Here is a 23,435-nt window from a genome sequence, read left to right on the forward strand (position 1 = left end):
ACGCATATCCTGCTAAAAGCCCCTTCCATCCCAGCTGGGCCTGCTTCCTCCAGCAAGGTCAGCTATCTGCAGAAAACAGCGTTGGCTTTTGTTCCTTCTGCTTCTTGTGTGTCCCGATGTGAACCAGGGAATGAAATAGGTTTCCCGACACCGGCCGGCTGGGATGGTTTCGGATGCTGAGCTCTGCTCTCGCCTGGTCAGACATTGTCTGACGGCAGCGCTGCTGGAGCCCGGAGGTTAGGGCACCATGTTGCTCGGAACTCAACCCTCCCCCTTGTTTTTCAGACATCTGTACATTCAGAGACCTCACACTCACACACACAGAGGGCACGTCACGCTCCCTCTGTACGCATACGGGTCCAGGTCTGAGGTTACGTCTCTGTGGAAGGTGGTTACGTCTCTGTGGTTACCTTTTCCTCACAAAAAACATGGAGCAGAAGGTGAGAACGCGGGACAGAAAGAAGTGTTCCAGCTCTCAGTATGAGTATAGTCTTGGCTGGTGTAACACAGAGCTTTTATCTCATCAAGCTGGTGAAAGTGATCCATGTTTTTGGTTGGTTCACGGATCCATATAGGTGCCTCCCCTACTGCTCCCCTGGGATTTAGAAAACAGCCAAGGCAAACAGCGGGCGCAGGGACCAAATGTGTCATGGGGCCATCTAATAAAGTGTCAGTTCTTATTGTGTCCATACACTGATTCCACCATTTAAAGCTTGCCCTTTGACCTTACAATGGCGAGAAACTCGGAGGCTCCCGTCGTTCAGACAATAGGTCATGCTAAAGTGATTTGGCAGCTTCTCGGGGATGCCGTGTCAGTGTTTAACCCCCTGGCTGTTTACCTGCAGTGGTCCACTGACTTTTTTTTCCCTCCCCCTTGTTATTATAAAGAGAAGCCAATGAAGCCGCAACTCATCTGTCAGGATTTAGATTTTTTTTTTTTCTTGAACCTTGATGATTTATGATATTGGAAATGGACTGCTTGATGGTGATTTAACCCCCGCTTGTAACATGTGGCGACATTGATTGTTTATTGATCCAGAGCTGTGAAATGCAATGCTTTGTTTATATAGCGCACTAAACCTGCAAATCCTATTTTGGACAATGCACCCCCAGCCAGTTTTTATTTCAACAAAACCATCATATGTCATCACAATTAAAAATGGAATTGTACAGTATGTGCTATTATATATACTCAGTGTTAAGGTCGTGATTGCCACTAGAGGGGGGTATTTTATGAACTAGATTAAGACAGAGGGAGAAATCTCTGTTCACTTATTGCAAATTATTCATAAAATGTAATATTTTTTCAAAAATTGAGCATTAATATTAGTGTATCTTGGGTCATTTGCGTTGAGGTCACAGTTTATTATGCATTTAAAGTGGATTACTGTGTGACTAAATGTGCAATTTCTCAATTTCATCATAGACCCTGAATACCACAGAATTAATTTCCAGCTCTAATGTGGACCCAAAATTGAATGGGATTCAGTGACAGAATAATTAAGAAGACTATAAGGACTTCAACCTGTATGTGTCTGCATCCTTCAATAGAAGCAGGAGCACCAAAGGCAGATTTTAAACCATCTCTCCACACACAGCTCAGACAGAAGAGAGCCACATGGGCAAACCTGTCTGGATTTAAACATCAATTTAGATTCAAACCTGTTGCTAAAAGCTGCCTACTTTATTTGATGGGAAGAAGTGGGTCACATATGTTTGCCCTTGCAGTCTTTCTTCACATTGTAAAGCAGCGGGGCCCCAGCTGCAGCATCGGGCTTTTTAATGAAAATGCAAGGCAATAGAAAACAGGTACAATCAAGGCTTACATTTCCTACGGCTTTGTAAAGAGCGACAATGAGACATCAGAGTACATTTTTTTTTAGTGAGTCATGTGAATGGCATGGTGGAGTCTGTCCATTGCACAGGTCTGAACTAGCCTGATGCCGAGGGACAAACATCAAACCTGGGTTAGCTGCACAGGCAAAACGGTGGGACGCAAACTGTCACCAAGTCTGGATGGACAGACCACGCTAATATTTCCCTTAAATGTTAGGCATTTTTCCCTTTTCCTGGGTCTGGGTCGGTTCTAAAAATGCAGCGTCCTCGGTTGCCTACAACAAATCAAAATAAAATCGTCTGTTCATTAAACAGGGATCAAATATTCATGCATTTATTTCTGCGGTCTTGAACCCAAAATGGAATCCTAAGCCTAACAGACTTGAAATTGGGACATATGTAGTTATTTGGAATTCATCTGCAATAACAACTAATTTCGAACGTAATCGTCAAGATCCTTGTGTTAATGAAAATAAATGGTCTCCGTCTCCCATATTGGAATATCAGAAATATGCTGGTGGAGATAAAGTGCTCAGATTATCGCCACTGCAGGCTGCAGATTGCCAGCGATTTGCATGTGCTGGCAGCAGCGTTTACTTTGACAAATACGAACAGCAAAAGGAGGCAGCCGACTGCCACTTAGTTATTAACAACTCCTTCACTTATGATTTATTTGCCTCTTTTGAATAGAGGGCAACATTATTAGGTTATTATTGAGGAAATTAGCCCTGTTTAAGCAGAAGGCTATGACCATACCTGACCCCTTAATATACTTATAATGATGCCATTTACCATATCTGAACTTTGCTTCTCATCAGAACTGAGCCAAACAAACTTGCCTAAGGCTACGGGAATTCAAATACTCAGGGAAAGATCTAGTTTTTACATGTGTCAATCCACTGCAGACTCAACCAAAGGAATAAACACAGTTAATTCCTTTCCCCTGCCTGTCATTGTGGTCAACGCTGCGAGGATTGCGGGGTGCTGAACCTGCTCTTTGAAAGGATTGGGGGGTGAGATGCTTTGATGCTCCGTTTTGTGATTAAATAGGAATTAATAGGTTTATAGTGTGTGTTATTCTGTGCTGCAACATGGAGGTGATGGTGTTGTGTTTGTAGGTGTTGGGTGATTGATCTGGACCATACACTGACCAACTGGTCGTGACCCAGATGTTTGTGAAGCTGATGGAAGGCTGGATGAATCGCTGGACGAGCTGTTCAGAAGTGCTGGGGCTAGCCGAAAAGGAATAGTGTGACCATCAGATTACAGCCTAAGAACACTTTATTTTTTAAATATACATATGCGACTACTACTGCTACTTTAAATAACAGTTATTACATTTCTTTAACAATCTTAAATTATTTATTTTGATTAAATTAAGATAGACTTTTATCTAAAACCTAACTGTTTTTTCTGGTAAATTAGACGATGTTTTGACCACCGCCGTAGATCAACCATTAGATCTTAATTTTACTTAAATGCAACTAAATACTGTAATTACGCACTGAGCTCAATTGGCGTTTAGGTGCTGAATTCATTATCATTTTGATAGATGAGACTAAATAATCAACACATTAATAATTCATACCATTTTCATTATGCATGTGTTTGCATGCTTGAACACCTCATCAACCTGGTGCCAGGCCTGAAACAATAGGCTTCCTTTATTCGCAGTGTGCCTGAGTTTACGCTTGTTAATCTGTGACTTGTATTATTTTATCAAACATTCATTTAGTTGGTGGCCTGGCGCATCAGTGCAGCAGTTAAGCCATTGCAGTGGTTAATGGCTTCAGCAGTGGCCATCATTTGGGCCCTGCATATTACAAACACAATTAAATCCCTGTTGGACACTTTTATTGTTGTGTGAGGGTCCTGGGTTTGACAGCCGTGAACGCACAACGATCACAGCGAGTTATGGGTGATCTCCCGAGCACACGGGGGCTTAAGACTTGTGTTTTTGTCCCCAAACCGGAAACGTTTTTATCCACTTGAGCCCTGCCACTTTTAATTAATCAAGCTGTCCAGTGTGACTTCTGACATAAAGATGCTCAGACTGGCTCTGTTCCTATGGGACGAGCGCTCCTTTAACCTTTTCTGTTTCTGATTTAAAACTCTATCAGTCCAGCAGCATTGTGTGATAAAGCTTAACTTGTGTGTCTTTGATAAACATTAATGTTCCTCCCTGCAGTTAATTAAGAAAAGCCCAACAGTTTTCCACATGTGCCCCACAGTCATCCTGTTTGCTAATCATGTGCATTCTAAAAGTGACCCTAAGGATATGTGTGCAGGGTTCAGCCATCTCTGCTCTACACACACACACACACACACGCACACGCACACGCACGCACGCACACACACACACACACACACACACACACACACACACACACACACACACACACAGCTTCATTATGCATCAGACCTGATTATAAAAATGACTGTTCTTTTTACGTTTCTGTTTCTTTCTTACAGGCTGTCGATGTTAAATCCTCTGCAGTTGTCCACCAGGTTTCACTTTCCATATTATGGCAACAGATTTATGTAATAATGTAATTCTTCATGTGGTATTGTTTCATCAGATTAAGGGGCAACTCTGTTTCTGAATTAGATGTTTCAGAATCAGTCAAAACCCCAACATAGATGTCTCACATTGCTGCTTTCACTCTGCTTTCTATGTCCAAAAATGAAACTTACAACTTCAACTGTGGTTTGTGGTATCTAAGAGTGGATCTAAAATCAGAATATTCACAGGTACGAATCACTCCCCACACTGCGAATGAATTTGTTTGCTTCAGCAGATTAACATGCCACCTCTGAGTTAGTAAATGTAGTTACAAATTTAAGCACAAGGTTATTTAACATATTTATCACTGGAATCCTTTAGATTACACAATGTTGCAACAGTTAAATCAAGCTGTGATCATCACCCTGAAGACTGGAGATGTTCACTGCTGAAAGTTTCATTTAAGCACCACTATAAGAAGAACAAGGTGATTGTTTCTTAGGAGGTGACATGGGGAACATTAGTGAACTCGTTTGTTTGGGATGTCGTTAATAGGACCATCTCCACTGATCTCGAGGGAGCTCCTGTGACCTTTGCTCAGAATCTGTCAGTTATTCATCAGGAAATATCAGCATCTAAAATGAAAGGAGAAACCAATTTGAAGTGACCGTGTTAATGACTTAACGATCTGTTCTTGTCTGTTTAATGAAAATCGTGGATTCAGTGAAGCCTCGTTTTTGAGTGCAATGCTTTCTCGGACCTAGTATTGAATTAATTTTAGTTTTGTTCTTTGCCTTCTAAGTTTATTTATGTATCGAAAAACTTCTGTTTATCATTGATATCTTTTTGAAACAGCATGTAAAAGTGAAGAATAAACCTTATTCTTAGATGTGTACTAAATAACCTTAAAAAGGTCATGATGTAATTTATTTGAAAATGCAATAATATTATAAATCATTGTGATCATTATTATCGTATTCAGTAAAAGTTCTAGTTCATTAAAATTAAAGTAAAATATCAATGCAATAATAGTTTGCTCATCCTCCTCTGGTAGTGCTAGAAATGTAAAACATTGACGCACAAATGCTAATTTCGATGAGTTTTTAAATCAATGTTGTATAAAGTGTCTGGCTGTAAATTTAATGCAAATTCCAGGTTCCAGATAAATAAAATCAATCTTCAGTGGCGTTATAGGAACTGTAGCGCGGCGTTCTGTTTCTACCCGGATGGTATTAGAAGAAGGACCAGTTCAGAGCAAACATCAGGACAAACTGTCTCATTATCTTGACGAAAGCGATTATATTTGATTGTATTAAACTTGTAGCCATATGCATTTTATAGTATAGTATGTGTTTACCTCATTTGTCTTAAGGTTGTTGGTGCTAAGCTGACATTAACAATTCCTTGCTCACGGACGGTACGTGTTGTGTGCCGTAATATTTTACCTCTGGGCATCAAAGCTGGTGCGCAGAGACGATGGTAAAGTAGGAAGAACAAACTCCAAGTATATATGTAAGTGATGAAGGAATTTTTGAGGAAGCTGCACAACGTCTTTCTGAAGGTCGCCCTATTCCCGACCACAGTCGGCAGGACAGGTCCGCGTCCAGCTGCTTCGGAGGTGCTGACCTGCCACCTGCTGCAGCGTAAACTCCCCCCGTGGACGTCCTTCTGTGTCCGCTATACCTCCGTCCATAATGACCAGTTCGGACTCTCCAACTTTAACTGGAGGGTCGAGGATTCCAACTACCAGATCCTGAGAACAGGCTGTTTCCCCTTTATAAAATATCACTGTTCCAAAGCGCCAGCTCAGAACCTGGACTTTGAGGATAGGTTTTTCACGATGTTGAAAGTCATTAATTTGGGTGAGTAACCACGTTTATTCCTCCATCTTTTACTACATAGACACATATATTTGAAAGCACAATCAAAACTAATTGCCATGGTTTTTATTGCAGGCATCCCTTGTTTGGCTTATGGCATTGGCTGCTGGATGGTCGTGGGAGCTACAGAAACAGTGCAGACCAGTGCTGGACCTGTCACAGTTTATTTTGCCTACAAAGAGGATGAAGGTGCACAATACTAAACCACGGCGAAAACATTTCCCTTAAAGAAACTGTTGTCATCCATGCCCTTCTATTAATAACCTGAGATATCGGCACGGAGATCTTGTGACCGTCATTATTGCTGCTATTGTCTTGACAGTTATTTTGTGTTCAATTATTTAGGATTTAAAAGTTGGAGCAAAGCTGGAGTCAGTTATGCACATTTGTATACTGACATATAATACTTGACAGTATCCTTTCTTCAACATAAAGGTCCCTCTATTAATATTTAATGTAAAGTTTAGGATTTCTCTAAGAAATGACTCTTTGATGCTACATCTATGTCCAGGCTGTATTTTTAAAGTCAATACACACTAAAAACATTATATATGTAAGAAATAAATCAAAATCAATTACTTCTGAAATGATAGTGGGTTTTTGTAAAGGTCCGCCACACTTGATTGGATGGAGTGTTGTTAGTGAGTCGGGTGATATTTACAGCCTTGTTCTCAACCATCACTATTAAATCAGGTGGTACATTGTTTATTTGCTAGTTCTGTTTCATTAACCTTCAGAGAAATGCAAGAATTTAAATAACTTTGGGTCATTTATTTAAAGTTAAATTAGTGATCACTCCAAACAACAGCTAGTCAATTGTGTCTGGAAAAAAATACAGCAGTGAGACAGGTGCATAAAATAGGTTGTAATTACCAAAGCGTGGCCCTTGTGAAGAGTCATCTACATCTCTTCCTTCGGGCTGTCTGTTCTTTGATTTCTGGTAATGTGCTTTGCTGACAGGGCAGACTTGCACTGTAGAGACCAGCTCCTGCAGGTTGACAAACTGCCATATTGATTTCTTCAGCCCTCAGCATCTCCTACTAATAGCATTTATCAGCAACCTCCATTTTCTGGCCTTGGCCTCTTCGTTTATGGCAACAATGAACCCGAACGAATAATTTCTTGTTGTACATGTAAATCAATGGACCTTTCACACCTTGGAGGCATTGATATGAGCCAACGTGTTTATGTGAAACCTCTTCCTAATTGTTTTTTGCTAGACCAAAGATTTGCCTTTGATGTTGTGCACCAGAATGCATTTTTTTAATTACTAATATTAGATTGATTTTTACTGGTAACCAATACTGGAATTATTGATATTCCAACAATTGTAAATAATATTTACCGGCAGTCAATATTGCTTCTCCAAACATGCACAAGTGTATAATTTACATTTATTTTGAGAAACAGTTTATGAACGTTATGCACAATTCATGTGTGTGACATCATGCCAACGGTTAATCATGCTAATTGCCTTGACCAAGAACCAGTTAGGCACACTTATGGAAATCTGACCCATGGTATCAGGCTGCACTTAAATCCCCCTCTTTTCATCTCCAGCCTTTCATCAGGACGGAAAGTGTGCATGGGGAATGCTCAGGCAACCATGTCTTAATTACTCATTGACCCTTTGACCCTTGAGCTGCATTGATACCACCTTACAGACAGGCACAATTGCGCCAGGACGCAACTGACTGCACCTTTGTGTGCGGCTATTACAGGATAATGTGAGTCAGTGAAATCTAAACTGTGGAGCCCGTGCGTGTGCTGTATTCATTTTCAGGGCCTCGACTTTAAACTGCAGGGGAGCACAGTTGTGTTCGGCTCAGGCAGAGGCTCAGCGTTACAGCTGGACCCCCCCCCCCATCACCCAGGTCTCCAGTACTGGGACTTCAAACGAGCTCCCGTAAATTAACAGAATACAGCAACGTTGGCATAGGATTGATGCCTTTTAATAGCCTTGATCGGCTTGTCCTGTCTGGAAGTCTCTAAATTGCACATCTAATGTGGTAACGAACAAAGAATTAATGCCCTTTTGGCATGTTTAATTGAACACTGAAGCTGGTAATAAGTTTAGTCCAAGTGATAGTTTAAACACAACTGCTGCTTAGAATTCAGAAGAAACATGTTGGAAGTGCGTGTTTGCTGGAAATTGTAATTGCAGGTATCTAATAAGGCGACTTCCTGTCCCTAAAGTCAAACACGTGTCTTGAAAAGCCTTGAAAACTTTTCTTTTCTATCAAAAGGCAGAAGCAGTTCCTTACCGTCATATACAGTTTTGGAAGCAATGATTGTCTTCAGGTGATAATAGCGAGGTTACTGACATGGAGCTTCCTGATTGGCCGCCAAGCTCCCGTGACCAGCGGGGGCGCAGAAGCCATCGCTTGGATCACTTTGGCATTAACGGCTTCATGCGGCGCTGTCGGCCCACGCTGTCACCGCGTTCTCCGTGAAATGACACTTTGTGAATTAATAATGTGACAACCGAATCATAAAGCTCATTACTTTTCAGCTGGGAGCAGACAGATGTGCGCGCTCCGACACACGCGTGTACGAGTTTACTTAATAACTGCTGACCTCTTGTCAGCCACGCCTTACTGTTTTGAGGTGCATGAGCAGATTTAAAAAAAAATGATGTTGCCGTATGTCTTCACCCCAAAGATGATGAGAGGCACCATGACTCTCGGCTACCCCCCCCCCCCTCCCCTTGTATCTTTATGATTAGATGCCATCAGTGAGCGGCTGAAATGTCTGTCATCCATTTATTGAGTCTTGTTTTTTAATCAAACCTTTTCTAAGACAACACCTGATGCAGTAAATAAGAATCCAGAGTGGTTTCAATAATAAAACCTTCTCGTGTCCTGTGTTTAGCTGATGCCCCCAAGCTTGTGCCCCCAACTTTTACGGCTAAATTCCGGTTTCCTTAAAGCTGGATTTCATTATATTTCTGTTTTCCTTCCTCCTTGATGATGTCGTATCACATTGGTTCCATTCATACTTAATGCTTACTCTGTTGACATTAAGAAAGTAATGGCTGTTAATAGTATTTCCATGACTTGCCGGGAAAGTTAAATGAACTATTCATTTTTGTTTTATATTATGCAGTATTTAAAGTTTCAGCTCATTAAAAAACGCGCGCCCTCCCACATCCCCCCCGGCTGTCTTTTACCCCCTGCTAGCGTGCAGTCAGATTCCTCTAGCCACGGGCTCTGCTTGATCTGTTTTTCTGAAATCAAAATTGAAACATCCGGAAATATTTATTTATTTGCTCACGGCTTTTGTTTCACCAGCAAACTGCCGCTAATGTCTTTCAACAAGCGGCTTCAGTGGATCTGAAAAACGGTATCGCGGTCGCTTTTCTTGATATTGATTGTTAGATGGCATATGTGTGGAGTTGAAAACAAAATATCTTGCATGGAGGGGGAAAAAGAAGATTCATTTTTGAGGCAGAACGTCGGCAGCAGCCAACGCAGACGCTCAACACCAGGCTGGGGATCCACATTAAACACACCCATGATGCTGCATACCAATACAGAAATGGAACAAATCAATCTGCTTTCCAGAAATGCTTTACATACGTTCTGATGCTGCATGATCTCCAATCTCTCTGCAAATGAGCTGCAGCCCCTTGTAATGGTTTCTGCTCCTCGTGGGAGGCCGGTGTCTCAGAAAAGCTGCTGATTGAGGGGGAAATGCAATACAGGTGTAAAGCAGACTTGATAGGGGTCTTACACGAGGGTTATGCATTTTACCAGTGATATACATACTCTTACATATTTATCAAAGCATATAAAATTTGCCAGGTTGTCGTTTTCGCTCCCCCCCCAGCCTGCAGAGACCAGCACATTTCTGCTAGAGTGCCGTTAATTCTTGCGGGGATGTTGGCTATTATGTTGAATTAATAGGAATTAGGGGTTTAAATGGGTTAAGTAAGCACTTCATTAATCGTGAGTGGATTTCTGAGCGTGAGAGGTTTATAGGTGCCGTATTGTTGTACATACAGATGAAGGCAGCGGAGAAGAGTTCGATTTGGAAAATGGTGAAAAATGAACTAAGGGAACGGCTAAAAGACTCGAGGAGTTGGACATAAATTCACTGTCAACATTGCTACAATTTCGTTTTCTATCTTCTTTGTCAGCTCTTTTTACTACCTTAGCTGTACTGTATAGTTTTAGCTTTTGGTTCTACAAATCATCAAGATGTTGGATTCTCCTCCTGAAAGTTGTGTTTCTATTATTTACACTGTTCAGTTACACAGTTCATAGCTTAATAAAAAAAAAAAGTGCTAACCAATCAGGAAAGCTGTAATACTGATATATGTAGCATTTGTTTAAGTCAATGTAAGAAGAAACAGTTCCCTTTTTAGAGCCTTGCTGACTGTATACATACAGTATCATGCTGATTGTGCATTGCACAGACTTGTCCTGAGGGTCTTGCTGTATTTCTGCTGCATTTTGTCTTCTTTACTGGAGCACACGGACTGGAAATGTAAGGGTTTTTTGTTTAATTTAATGCTCCCTTTGAATGCTGACAGCTTTAAGCAGCAGATACTTGTCCCATAAAGCAATCTGTGGCCCTCGGCATGGATGAGGTGTGTGCTGATGGAGGTGCAGTTATGACACCGGTCAGTCCGTGTGGCTTCCTGAACAGAGGTGGACTAATTGAGGGTTTTTTTCCCCCCACTTGGGCTTGCTAATGATGATGAGGGTGCGGGAGAAAGTGACTGTCCCCTCAGGCTGTGGAATAACACGACTTAGCCAACCTTCTGTACTTATTGTCCAACAAACAGGGAATTCACTTAATGCAGCACTTCAGAAAAGTGGATAATTGTGGCCACAATCAATAAAGTAACAGAGCGGAAAATGAACGCTGTGCTCGGTGTAGCTGCGCCGCAGATATTTGATGGAAGTCATTTTTGTTTCGGCAGAATCATCAAACGCAACTCGGTATACCAGCGGCCCGCGAAGGTAATGCGTGTTTACTCGGTACTTGCCGCCACCATAAGCACATGTTTGCGTATTTATTAGAGGGGGAAGGTTTTGTTGGATGAGCCACATTGTTCCTGTTCGGCCCGGTGACATCGCCGGAGGGCAGAGAAGGATGGAACCTGAGAGGGGTGACAGTGATAAATAGCCCTTTTAATAACAGCTGCCCCACTTGGCCAGCGAGTCCCAGTCAGTGTCCTCTGTGTATTTATGCCTATGTTTATTTATGCATCCATAGCATGCAGGAAATCACTACCGCGGGGGCACAATCATTCTTTTTTCGTGTGTGGTGGGGGATTGCATTGCTTTAACTTTGGGAGGGAGGATAGCTCATCTCAACCTGAGCAGGAATTCATTTAACCCTCGGGTTGATCTGTTGATATGCGTGTCAACATATATTAATGCATGTCGCCATTATTCTTTTCTGAGGGACGGCAACACACATCTTATCTTTAGATGCCAAACATCTCCATTTTCTCAGGACTTATTCTGTGACCTTAGCGTCTGGAAATGCGACTGTAATGGCTTACCTTGCGCTAAATGGGCCCTTAATCTGGACGACTTTTACATTTTGGGGTTCATTGTTTGTATGAGTGAAGTCAGAACCTTTTGTCTGCTGAAATATGACCTGAGGCACAACTCTGAGTAGGCAGAGGGGAGGCTGTATATCAGAATTGTCAAAGCCTCTTCCCAGAGGGCAAAGCTGGTGCTGTTCTCACTCAAACCAGTCCCCTCCCTTTAATTGGTTCAATTAGTTAAGTATCCATATACATTATCGTGTATGCATTTTTCATGACTCTTCTTAACGCTCTGCTTGAACCGAACAACTTCCGGCTATGATTTGCCATTTGGATGAATGTCAAGGAGACTAAATGATTGCACTAATTGAGTAATTAAAAGCAGATGTTGGAGCGAGAGCCAACAGCGTACACTTTAAACACTTTGCCCTCCAGAAAACCTACAGTGTTTTTGACACCCCTGTTATGTATGGTTATCCCAGAGGTGCCTCTGTAATAGTTACAGTTTCACCCTTGTGATTATTCAGCTGAAGTCTTTGCGATTGAACCAAAATGGCGCTTTTATGCTGTTGTGACCAGGGGAAATGGTGTGGAGAAGAAAAGCCCATCACGCTGCCTAATGGCCGGACTCAGCGGTGCACAGATTCAACACAAACGCAAAGCGTCATATCTCCACGCTCGCCCTATCACTCACAACCCCCCCGCTGTCCAGTGGTGGGACACTCACGGCCTGCATGAGGCTCTTCGGAGGGAGATAATATTGTGTTGAAGGTAATTAACGTTGGAAATGTGCCAGTAATGGGAACCGCCGTGCCATCAAATCGCAGAGGAACCAGATGCGTTTTGGTGGTCTTGACAGCTCTGGTGATCGGAGCGTTGCTGGGAGGCTTTAGAAAGTGCAGATCAATAAGTAACCATTTTCCTATTAAAGAAAAATTGCTTGAACATTGTACAAAGATAGCTCGTGGCTCTTTCATTTCAAACGACATCGGAAGAAAAGTTACTGTTAAATTGTTTACATCAGTGCTCTTTGTTGGACTTTTGTGTTATGTGTTTTCCATTCTTTGATTTATGAATTTTAAACATTGCGCTGTTCTTATTACGAGGGGGCAGATTTTGTTTTTAAAATTGAAACTCGCTTTACTCACAGGCAAAGGAAACGTACACAATAAGACATAACGGGACTCTTCAGGCAATGCATCTGCATACATTTTGTTGAACACAGTGTGAATATTAGTCGTCACGATGGCAGATTTGCCAGAGTTTATGAGGCAGTTTGTTTTGAGTTTATCTCAAACTATTCACAACCATACCCTAAAATATGATTAACAGTGTTTTCAAGGACCTCTCAGAGCTTTATTTAACTATTTCACAAACGTCTTACTTCATTTTTAAGATATGACATATAGAAAACGTGTTTACCGGCATAAAATGATGTCAAGATTTCTGAACAGAATATAATGACGGATCTTGTTTAATAAATCTCCAGGCCACCGGCGTGGCTAATGAACTTAGTAATTACTCATCACTGGTTGGAAGAGTGTATCCGCCTTCGAAGAGAGCGGTTGCTGCTGGGAGCTAAAGGAACGGCACAACAGGCAACAATCAACACAGTGTCTGCACAACAATCCATCAAAGCTGCCGGGGCCTCAGCCGTCACAGCAGTTCACTGGTGTTTTCCAGAAATGACTACACCTTGTAAAATGTAGCTAAGATCACTGTCCCCCAACACCCCCCAGCACAATACTCTCGAACCGAGGAGATCAGTGTGAGGGCGTTTATCACGTTCCCCTCGGAAAAATCAGGATTTTTCTGTTCCGAGAGCTAAAGTTACACCTTTGTCCGCCCCACTGTCCATTTAGATCTGAGTTATGGAGCATTTAAGGATGATGCGCAGTGTTTTACTGAGGATGTGTTGAACCAGAGTGATATTTAAATAGGAGTTATTTCAGGGTGGTGAGTAACACAGGACCGTTCACAGATGCTCCTTTTCTGTAGAGCTCTAAATCACGCTCCTTAATTCCCAGAGCCACATCTCAATCATACTCCTTGCTAATTTGAGAGTCACCCTCATTTCGTTTTTAAACGATTCATTTTTGGCGAATTTGTAAATGGCCCCGATGTTCTACCATTTAGTCAATTACTGTTTGAGCCAGCGGGGCTCCGGGGACCAGGAGCATACATCGCCCGGAGGTGCCATCTCAATAATTGTTTCAGAAAAGTTGGGAATGGAATACTAACGCTCTGTTCCACTTATTGAAATGTCAATTGGAGCCAAGACCTTTATACTTCTCACTCCATCTCAGAAGAATATGGCTGCCACAACTATTTTACTGGTCCCAAGCATTCAAATGTCACCTAAAGGGTGCGCCAGAGTTTTCAGCTTGCACAACGTTATCGACAACTGTTTATTGGTGTGATATTTATGCTCTCACATTCACCCATCCCCATGCTTCTTTGGGTTAATGGACGTGCAGCTTTTCTGTCAGTGACAAAATCAAAATGTAGCATGTACTGCGCTTGTAATTAAATATTAATTAACTTGGCAAAAATTAAGACATGATAACAATCTAATTTAGTTCCTAACGGGCACTAATTAAGAGAAGAATCAGCCTGACCTGCAGACCTTGATTAATTAAGTTGTTAATAGTCTGTATTTGGCTAATCCAGGTCTTGTTAAATCGGAGGAAAAAAAGGAAATGTGCTACAAAAGATGCAGAAGTACCCGAATGCTCGTCTCCCCACAAGTTCACTCATCCTTTCGCCGAGCCAATTAACCTGCAACGAGCCTGTCGGTTCAATGCTGATTAATTAGAGCAAAGTAGAGCTCAAGTGTCAAGACTACAAGCGACAATCTGTTACTTTGGTCCCCCCCCCCCCCCCCCCATTTGTGCCGGGAAACACAGGAACAAAAGGTTGAAAATGTGTGTTACGCACTCTTTCACAGATGCGTGTGTTGGTTGTGATTACTGGATGGGTAATTCTGCACTTCTGTGTGCAACACCTTCAACTCTGTTGTATAATTAACTTTTTGCCACGACCATCAGCTTCTATTCCACACTTGATGTGTCCACAGCGAGTGTTACATCCAACCACGTTGCCACTCAGTGTGTATTAAGCTGTCAGAGTGGGCTGCACTCCTGAGCCGCCTGTCTTCGCCGAACAACCCAGCCTATTAACTCCTATTGACTGTGACACACATGTCCCTCCAAAATGAGCAGTTCCTTATTGATTTTTCCTCAGAGCTGTACGCTTCCCCCTTCCGCGCCGCCACGGGTGAGATCTTTATCCTGACTGATTGTGTATGTTCATTGCTCCGCTGTTGTGCTTCGGCCGTTTCAGGCTCGCGAACTGTCTTCTGCCTCATGTATCCTGGCAACCTGCTTGCAGCAAACCCTCGATGAGACAATTAAAGGGCTTGACTCCCCTCATTCTGCTGCAACGCTAAGTTCGTGTGGAGCCACAGACCTTCTACCCAGACACACACAGTTTATGGTAGCAAGCACCCGGAGACATTAGAAATGACAGCCGCCTCCTACAACCCCCTCCCTTCCCTGTTAACACCCTGACTTCCAATCAATGGACCTGAATAGAAGGGTGCCATATCCTCGCAGCGACGCTCTTTCTAACAGCTTCGGTCAAAATGAACCCTGACACCGTGTATCGACATCATATCAAGCCCCGCCATTGTGAGAAAACTGATTATCTGCTGCTGGAATCAGTTATTGACATCTTGTGGAATAGCTTCCTTTCTCTGGGGGATTTATTGATACAGTTTATGGCATATAAATATTTATCTAATATGTGTCTGAGATAGATTTGTCTAGCTTAGGCCGACAGTGCGTTTATGTGGTCTGGGTTCCCCCTCTGCCTCCCATCAACCGTGACGCTGCCCTTCCGTCTTACTGGATGTTTTTACAGGGGGCATAAAACCGCTTCGGCTGTTGAGACTCTGTCGCAGTCAATAGTAAAACATTTTGTAATTACATTTTATGGCCCTCTCACTCTGGAAAATCAACATGGCTTTACAGTGGCCTCCATATTGTAAACGCATGTAGATGTGCGGCGTTTAGCGCCATTAGCTGAGCAGGCAAGCTAGTAAAAATAGATATACCTTGAAAATGGAGCTGGTAAATGTTATTGAGACCTGATCTTCTTGACAACAGTCAATAAGTGAAATGCTCCAACAAATAATGGGGGGATGTCTCCTGTAAGTCAGAGTGGTTCCCAGCAGGTATTTGAATGCACACACTGTGGTGGTCCGGACTCCTACTGACAAGGAACCAGAAGTACAGTGCCTAACATGCTATCCTGACATTATCCCAAACAATATCCATGATAGCTGTGATATAACACATGAAGTGGTAATGAGCAAAATCGGGTAAATGAACGACTGGCTCCATGTTTTAAAGACCTTCTTGAATTTCCACTATGTGAACTGTCTCTTTTTTTCAAGTGCAGGACTCGGGTTGGATGTCGGAGAGTAACGAGCAATCGTGTCATATTGCACATCAGTAATAAAATGGGTTAGAAAACAAGAGATAGGAGGTGGCATTTAAGACAGATATCTTTGTAGATGCGTTGTCAGTGTTGATGCCCGGGTCGTTGGCATTTTGCTCATATTTGAACTTTGAGGACTTCCTTTTGTGACTTGAGCACATGTCTTTCAGGGATGGTACAGACAGTACTTCACACAGGCAGAGGCAGGGGAATTTACTTTCCTTTCTTCACAGCACAGAGCCCAGCACATTCAGTGTTGCTGTATGATATTGATTTTGCTGACAACAGCGTTGCATGCTGACTTTTTCTCCTGTATGATGCACAACTGCGATGCTGTGAACATGACAGGCGGTCTCAGGTCAAATACCCCGGTCTTCCCATCCTCTGCTGTGTCTCCATTACAGTCTGTTGCCTCTTTAGCTGACTTATTGACCAGCTCTCATGCTCGTTACTCAACAGAGAGGAGTCTTTTGCTGTGATTGATACCATGACTCCTCTAAAAGACCTCTCATAGCCCCCCTTATCTCCTCTCCAAATCCTATCTGTGAGTTTTTAAAGCCATGAGTGGGTTTCATTAATGGTCTCTCCTGTTTATGACACCATAATTAGAGTTGAGGAAAGGTACCTAACTACCATGGTTCCACCATACTGAGAAAGTCAATAAGGCAAGCCCAAATACTTCTCACACAATTGAGCCTTGTGTAAAATCTATATTCTTTGCAGCTCTGTATCTTTATGGCATGGTTTAGAAGAGGCGCCTGATTTGTTCGTGTTCCGTCTTCCTCTTTTAACTAATACCACAGAATTGATTGTAGACACCAGCCTCTGGTGTATGGAAGCGGTGCAGGATGCCTCCTGTGTGTGTTTAATACATCATACAGAGCTGTTCGCCTCCCTTATAATTTGTTTTATGCTCCAACTCATGTACATGTGGCAACTCCTGCACAAACTCAGCCAGGCTGACCGCTACGCCTGGGTTATTTGTGCAGCACAGGTCATCGGGGATATTACAGTATATTAGATTGCTTTCCTAGAAAATAATTCTGCTATGTGGTCTGCAGGGCTTTTCTTTGTGTATCTGTCAGACGGGTTTGTAGGCAGGTGCACGGAGAAAGGGGGAGAAAAAAAGAAAAAACAGTCCAAATACACCTTTTTTTAACCCACCCATCTGTCTTTTTAATTAAAACAACAAGAAGCAAGTAGAAGAGTACTTGCAAAAGAAAGCACCCTATTGTTTAGCTTGGAAATATTTTTTTCTGCTTTGTTTTCAACATTGTATCCATGCTAGTTTAAATTGGACAACCGCACCAGCACTTGAAAAGCTCTGCAAGACTGGCACTTGTGTCTCTTGTACTGACGCGTGGCCTCTGCTGTCGTTCTGGCACAGGTTTGTGTGGGATGACAAGTGGTGTCCAACAGAGTACTGTGTTTGGTCTTTAAGTGTTCAGGTTTCATTTATTTATATCCTCCCGCTGCAGAGGCTTTCCTCTCTGCTCCTGGAACATGGTGGCTCAGGTCTGTGAGCCTGTTTACGTGGCCATTAAAATGTGATTACTGGGAGTAATCAGATAATTGCTCTAGTCTACATATTTTAGTCCATTTACTGGATTAACTTGTGTGGTGATGTAAAAGGTGAAAAGCCAACTTTCTGCTACATCTGTGAAAGACCTGCCTTCATGTTTGTCGTCTTTTGCCTTCTGCTCCTTCGGTTTACGTTGTGCACATGATGACTTGAACTGATAATTCCAGAACTTGGAAAATGCTAGGGTTTTTATTGTCATTCAAAGACCAGTAAAACTGTAATGTTTTATCAAAATATTGAATCTAGAACTGATAATGGTGCTAAAACTCAAGTCCATCCTCTCACTAACTGTGAGTATTTTCTCAAATTTAACTGAAAACACTTCAATATGGTCAGGAGACATTCTCAACCTGGGGTTTTACCAAAAATTAGTGAAAAAGCTAATAACAATCAAAGTATTCAATTACAGGTAATATTCAGGTTTGCTAAATGAAAGCAGCGTTACTGAGAGCAGGAAAAACATTTTGAGCTGACAGAACTCTAACGGCTTCCATGACAGTTTACAGGCTCTGCTGTAATCACAACTGAATGTCAGACGCCATAAGGCCCGGCGCGTAATGGCTGCAGATTGATATCTCCCTCTTGCTTTAATTAAGACGTGTGATTTTTGCTTAAAAGGTATTGATCGCAGCTTAAAGAAAGCCATCAAACTAAAAAGTGAAGAGGGGGCCCTGGAGTCGTTAGCTTGGTTGGTCGCTTTGTTGGAAATTAAAGGTGAGGTAAATGTTGAAGCCTTTGGGCTTGGGCTGGTTATCAGTTGGGACAGTTCCTGTCAGCCATTAATCATGTCAGTCTGTAAAGAATCTGTGGGGCTCACTTTATTCCTCCAGGATGATTTGAATCGTTTTGTTGGAGAAGTTTTTACAGAATTACTTCAGCCTCTGTGCTGACTGCAGAGTGACAAAGGCCCGGGTGGGATGGAAGGGGATGTTGAGACCCCTCACCCTTTGTCTGGCCTTCTAGTGAGATTAAATGTTACCCACTCAGTATCCAACGTGTGCCTCTGCAGCCGTAACTGAAACTCGGCTGCTATCGGTTCACCCTTGACTGGGAAACCCGACCTCTGTGACTGAATGAACCAGTGTCATAATTAAATTATCAGCGTTTCACTTTTACTGGACCTGCAACCCTAACCACAGCATGAGGGGGGTAACAGGAGCACGGCTCTGTTTGTGGTGAAATCTAGAGCCTTTCTGAATGGTCCTGCATGGCCGGAGCTGGTGGGGCAACAGCCACACACATAACACCCACTTATCTGATTATCTGTGCTGTGGCGCTCTTAGTTACTCCTACATTAACCTTACTTACCGCACTCTGCTCTAACATCATTCAATACCTTTGAGACAAAAGGTGCAAATAAAGTTATAAAGCTGCAGACTGCCTCCGTGTTCTCAAACCTAAAGGTTCTAATATTGCAGGCAGATTGTGAATTATCTCAGATCCCTGACCTCTAGAATGCTGCTGCTCTCAGAGCCGTGCAGTCACTTCTCCTCTGTGCTACCATAATGGACAAGTGGCTTGTTGCGCCGCATCTGTAATGACTATGGGCCTACCAGAGCTTATCCTGTTGAGCAGAGGATATTAAAGGAGGCTAGTTACAAAGGGCAGGCTTTAATTTGACCCCTGCCTGCCCTCTTCCCTGGGAGGTGCGTGGCTCAGAGAGGCAGGATGCTGGCCGGGGCACTCGGTGATGAATGACTGTATTTGGTGGGCAGATTGTTACAGTTCCACACTAATTGAGGGGCCGACAAAGAGCAAATGTGGTAATTCAGTCACTTGACAGGGCTTATAGAGGCTACCAAGGCTCTTTTGACCCCGGTGGCTCATGTTGGAGAGGCTCCAACACAGCATTCTTGTCCATATTCTTTATTGGGTCATTTTACTCTCTTGTTTTACAGTTACTGTTCTGATCCAGATGCTGAAATTAGGTATCTTAGACATAGAATTACATGTATTCACCTTCCTTTTCTTCAGAATTTTTAGACTTGCTCCATTGAGTGATGTTACATAAACATCATATAAAACATTACATAAAAACAATTTTCATCTAAGAACCAGTGATTGGTTGATAACATGGGGAAAATATCTTTTCTGGTGGCCAGATTGGTTTAATTTGATTTTATATTATCTCAAATCAAAAGACGGATCCGTAGCAGAGCTTCATTTAAGTTCAGGTTGGATGTAGGAATAGAAAGAAAGAAAAGAAGAAAGAAAGAAAAGAAGAGCAACACTACAGCACAGAATGCCTTCGTTTTCAACAACCACTGTACTGTGTCATTGGTGGCCCCAGTTAAGACTAAAATTTCATTTTTTAGACAACACATTTTGACTGCCCCCATTTTTTATCCAGCTTTATTTTTTAAAAGATATTTCATTTTCTGTCGAGAAAATCAGCCTACATTCACGCTGTGAAAGGATTGAACCAGGTCATAATATACCTTTAGATTTTAGGTCAATAAAAAAGACTTTATTCATCAATTATATTTTCCTAAGCCTTTCTCAGCTAATGAGCCCACACCCTCGTATGGATGGATGGATGGATGGATGGATGGATGGATGGATGGATGGATGGATGGATGGTGGATGGATGGGTGGGTGGATGGATGGTGGGTGGGTGGATGGATGGATGGATGGATGGATGGATGATGGATGGGTGGGTGGGTGGGTGGATGGATGGATGGATGATGGATGATGGATGGATGGATGGATGGATGGATGGATGGATGGATGGATGGATGGATGATGGATGGGTGGGTGGGTGGGTGGGTGGATGGATGGATGGATGGATGGATGGATGGATGGATGGATGGATGGATGGACTGTACTTTTGTCTTTGTTCTCTCTGAATCTCACATCGATGTTGGAACCTTTTTAACAGAGAGCCAGTGTTACAGGATAGACTTTAATGGATCTGTCCAGCCTTGCATTTGCTTCGCTCCTAAAACGTGTTCTCTTGTGAGACTTGGGCAAAACACCATCCATTTACACCTAATGGCCGGAGCCTTTAAATGTGGTGAGTTGTGAACAACACTGTAAGTGTGAGCGGGTGTTCACATGTGTGAAAAGCTACAAGGACAAATGCATTCTGCATTTAATGAGTGTGGACCAGAGGGAACCTGGGTAGTTAAGTTGGTTGGACTATTTTGTCCCCTGTTCCCTGACTCTTTTGCCGCACCTTTAAACTGTGACATGCCTCTGAACTACCCTGATGGTCTCGCAGGACAGATGTAGATGCCGCCGCACCGTGGAAATGGGATTGATGGGCCACATTAAACCCTGAGCTTCATCCTGCTTAAATGCTTTTGTGCTCTAAATCTTTTCAGCAGTAACCCTGTCAGGAAAGTGTACTGTAGAAGATTTATCCATGAACTTGATGGATTGTCATTTTAACTGTTCAGATGAAGCTTGACAATCTAAGTCAAGCCTCTTTTTGGTTTATTGAATGGGTGGAAACAAAGCAGAACTTCCACTGTTTACCTCAGCATCTCTCCCAAAGGTCTGTTTAAATGTCCACCATTTTGCCACCAGCCCCCTTTACACTTGGCTGCAAGGTGATTGTTTTAATACACAAATATGTGGATGTTGTAATTAACATTTGCACAAACAAGACAGCGGCTTCATTGATATGCTGTCGCTGATAAGGCAAGAGCCTGGCAGCGAGACAATGGCTGAGGCCACCGGGGGCTCGGCAGCACCGGGGACATGGGACCGTCCTGCCTCCTCCTTCAATGCAGACGACCAACAAAAGGAGCCTGTCATTCACCGCGCACTAGCGTTTTTAATTAATTTTCAGTCAGCTCTCTTTGGTGTGCTCGGGTGGTGATTTGACCCTCATGAATGCTAGCGCTCATCGCAACCCCGGCTGTCAGAAGGTCACAGTGCAGGATCCCTGAGCACGAGCCTTTTTTTCCACAGCTTTGGGCTCAGGAGGCTGTGTCAATTGTCCAAAACTGACAAGCTTTGCAATCTGACTGTGATCGAGGACAGTAAAGGCAACTGGCCATTCAGCTGAACTTGTATTAGCACATGCTAAACACGATAGTATTGATTCTGAATGCCATGGCTGCATGTAGATGAGTACGTGGCTTTTAGTGTACCAGCTGCCTCAATAATAGAATTTGAGATGGCTTCACCAGTCATTCTGAAAACCCAGTGCAATCAGCCTAGAGTATTATATTGTCAGAGTTCTACTGAAGAGTTTAGTGCGGTGCCTGAGTACAGGTCTGCAGCCTGTGGATAAGCCGGATCACTGTTGATCAAATTGTCTTTGTCTTTAAGCCACTCCGATTTGGATTAATCCCCAAAGAATGGCCACGCCCTCTCGGTGTGTAAATCTATACGCCCCCGCTGCTTCCATTTGGCCCCCCTGCTTGGCTTTGTGATCTGTCCGAGCTTTAGAGGATGAAAGGAAGTGGGACGAGTTATTTTTGTTGAATTTGCCAACTGTGTTCGAGTAGGCTTTTTAAATAAATACCCTTAACCTGTTCTTAGGTTCATCTCTGTCATCTTGTTACCCCCCCTTTTGTCTCAGTGGGGGGCTAGATTACTCTGATTAACTAATGGCTGAAATGTTGTTGGAAATTGGGCTTTTTGGATGACTGTAGAGCTCCCTTCAAAGCATTAATGTCATCATGTAGGTTGTTGTTTGGCCCTCACTGAGATTAGATCTACTCACTGATGGTGGCTTTTTGATCATATCTTCCATTCCCTTATTACTTTTTATCCCATGTTTTTTTGCTACAAGCTTAAATGCAAAGTTGAAAATTGTACATTTATGGAAGGCAGAAAAAAAAAACACAACTTGAAATTGTAAGTAAAATTTTAGATCAGCCAGGCTGGAATTATTTCAACAAGCTTCTGAATCTGGCCCTTGTGGTTGTGTGAGATGTCCTGTGGTCTCTAACAGCATTAGATCTAATGGTGGACCATTTTGCTCACAATTAATAGAGCTCCCCGTGAGACCGGGAGCCTATAGACTTGTGGAAATACTGCTGCAGCCTTCAGGCAGCTGGCTAGATGTGACTTTCTTCCCCGTCACTCACATTTGTCGTAATGGCACAACGGCCTCACTGGCTATTCCCCAACGCTGTGAGTATGCATGAGCGTGTGTGAGCCACTGCCCCAAGCATGTCTCATTTCAAAGTGCTGTCACTCTCTGCTTCCTGGCATCTATTAACACCCACTATTATCATGCTAATCTACGTTGTATGATTACATAAAGTAATTTATGCACAATTCTTTTCCATGGCTGCATAGGGATTCATGCTTCTATTGTTGAATGTTGTTAAAAAGAAGATTTCACTCCTTCCATCCTCCCCTTCGTCTTTGGATCTGTTTTCCCTGCTCTCACCCGAATCCTCCTACATTGTCAATAAAAACCCATACGAGCTCCTGTGAAGACTTTCAAGGCCTACTGAGAAAATAATAGCTGTGTTCACTAAGTGAACCATGCTGATTTGCTCACGAAGAGACAATGAGTTGAGATCGCTTTCCTCCCAGTCCTTGTTAGCTCCGTATCGAAAATGGCAAAATGTGTGTTGTGTTGAAAGTAGAGGGCAAGAGATGAGATCTCTTCCTCATTTATTCACAGCTAGTGGAGTAATTAGGAATGCAGAGGGCTGTTAAATTAAA

At 42.7% G+C, this 23,435-nt stretch overlaps 1 protein-coding gene and 1 long non-coding RNA gene across 2 annotated transcripts; one reads left to right on the forward strand and one right to left on the reverse strand.

Moving 5' to 3' along the window:
* Positions 1–4,687: 4,687 nt before the first annotated feature.
* Positions 4,688–5,925, reverse strand: LOC130536184 (uncharacterized). The gene is made up of 2 exons (XR_008953303.1): positions 5,785–5,925; positions 4,688–4,974 (listed from the first exon to the last, which is right to left on the reverse strand). It is a non-coding gene; the product is annotated as an uncharacterized LOC130536184 (long non-coding RNA).
* Positions 5,556–6,806, forward strand: c13h15orf61 (chromosome 13 C15orf61 homolog). Its single transcript, XM_057051884.1, has 2 exons — positions 5,556–6,201; positions 6,295–6,806. The coding sequence occupies exons 1-2, from the start codon at positions 5,859–5,861 to the stop codon at positions 6,420–6,422; spliced, it is 471 nt and encodes a 156-aa protein (XP_056907864.1). The 5' UTR covers positions 5,556–5,858; the 3' UTR covers positions 6,423–6,806.
* Positions 6,807–23,435: the final 16,629 nt, after the last annotated feature.

The sequence above is a fragment of the Takifugu flavidus genome, chromosome 13 (assembly GCF_003711565.1).
Source record: "Takifugu flavidus isolate HTHZ2018 chromosome 13, ASM371156v2, whole genome shotgun sequence".
Lineage (NCBI taxonomy): Eukaryota > Metazoa > Chordata > Actinopteri > Tetraodontiformes > Tetraodontidae > Takifugu > Takifugu flavidus.

Coding starts and splice junctions, on each gene's coding strand:
- c13h15orf61 (XM_057051884.1), top strand. CDS start 5,859: ATGAAGGAATTTTTGAGGAAGCTGCACAACGTCTTTCTGAAGGTCGCC. Junction 6,202..6,294: donor GTTGAAAGTCATTAATTTGG/GTGAGTAACCAC, acceptor TTTTTATTGCAG/GCATCCCTTGTTTGGCTTAT.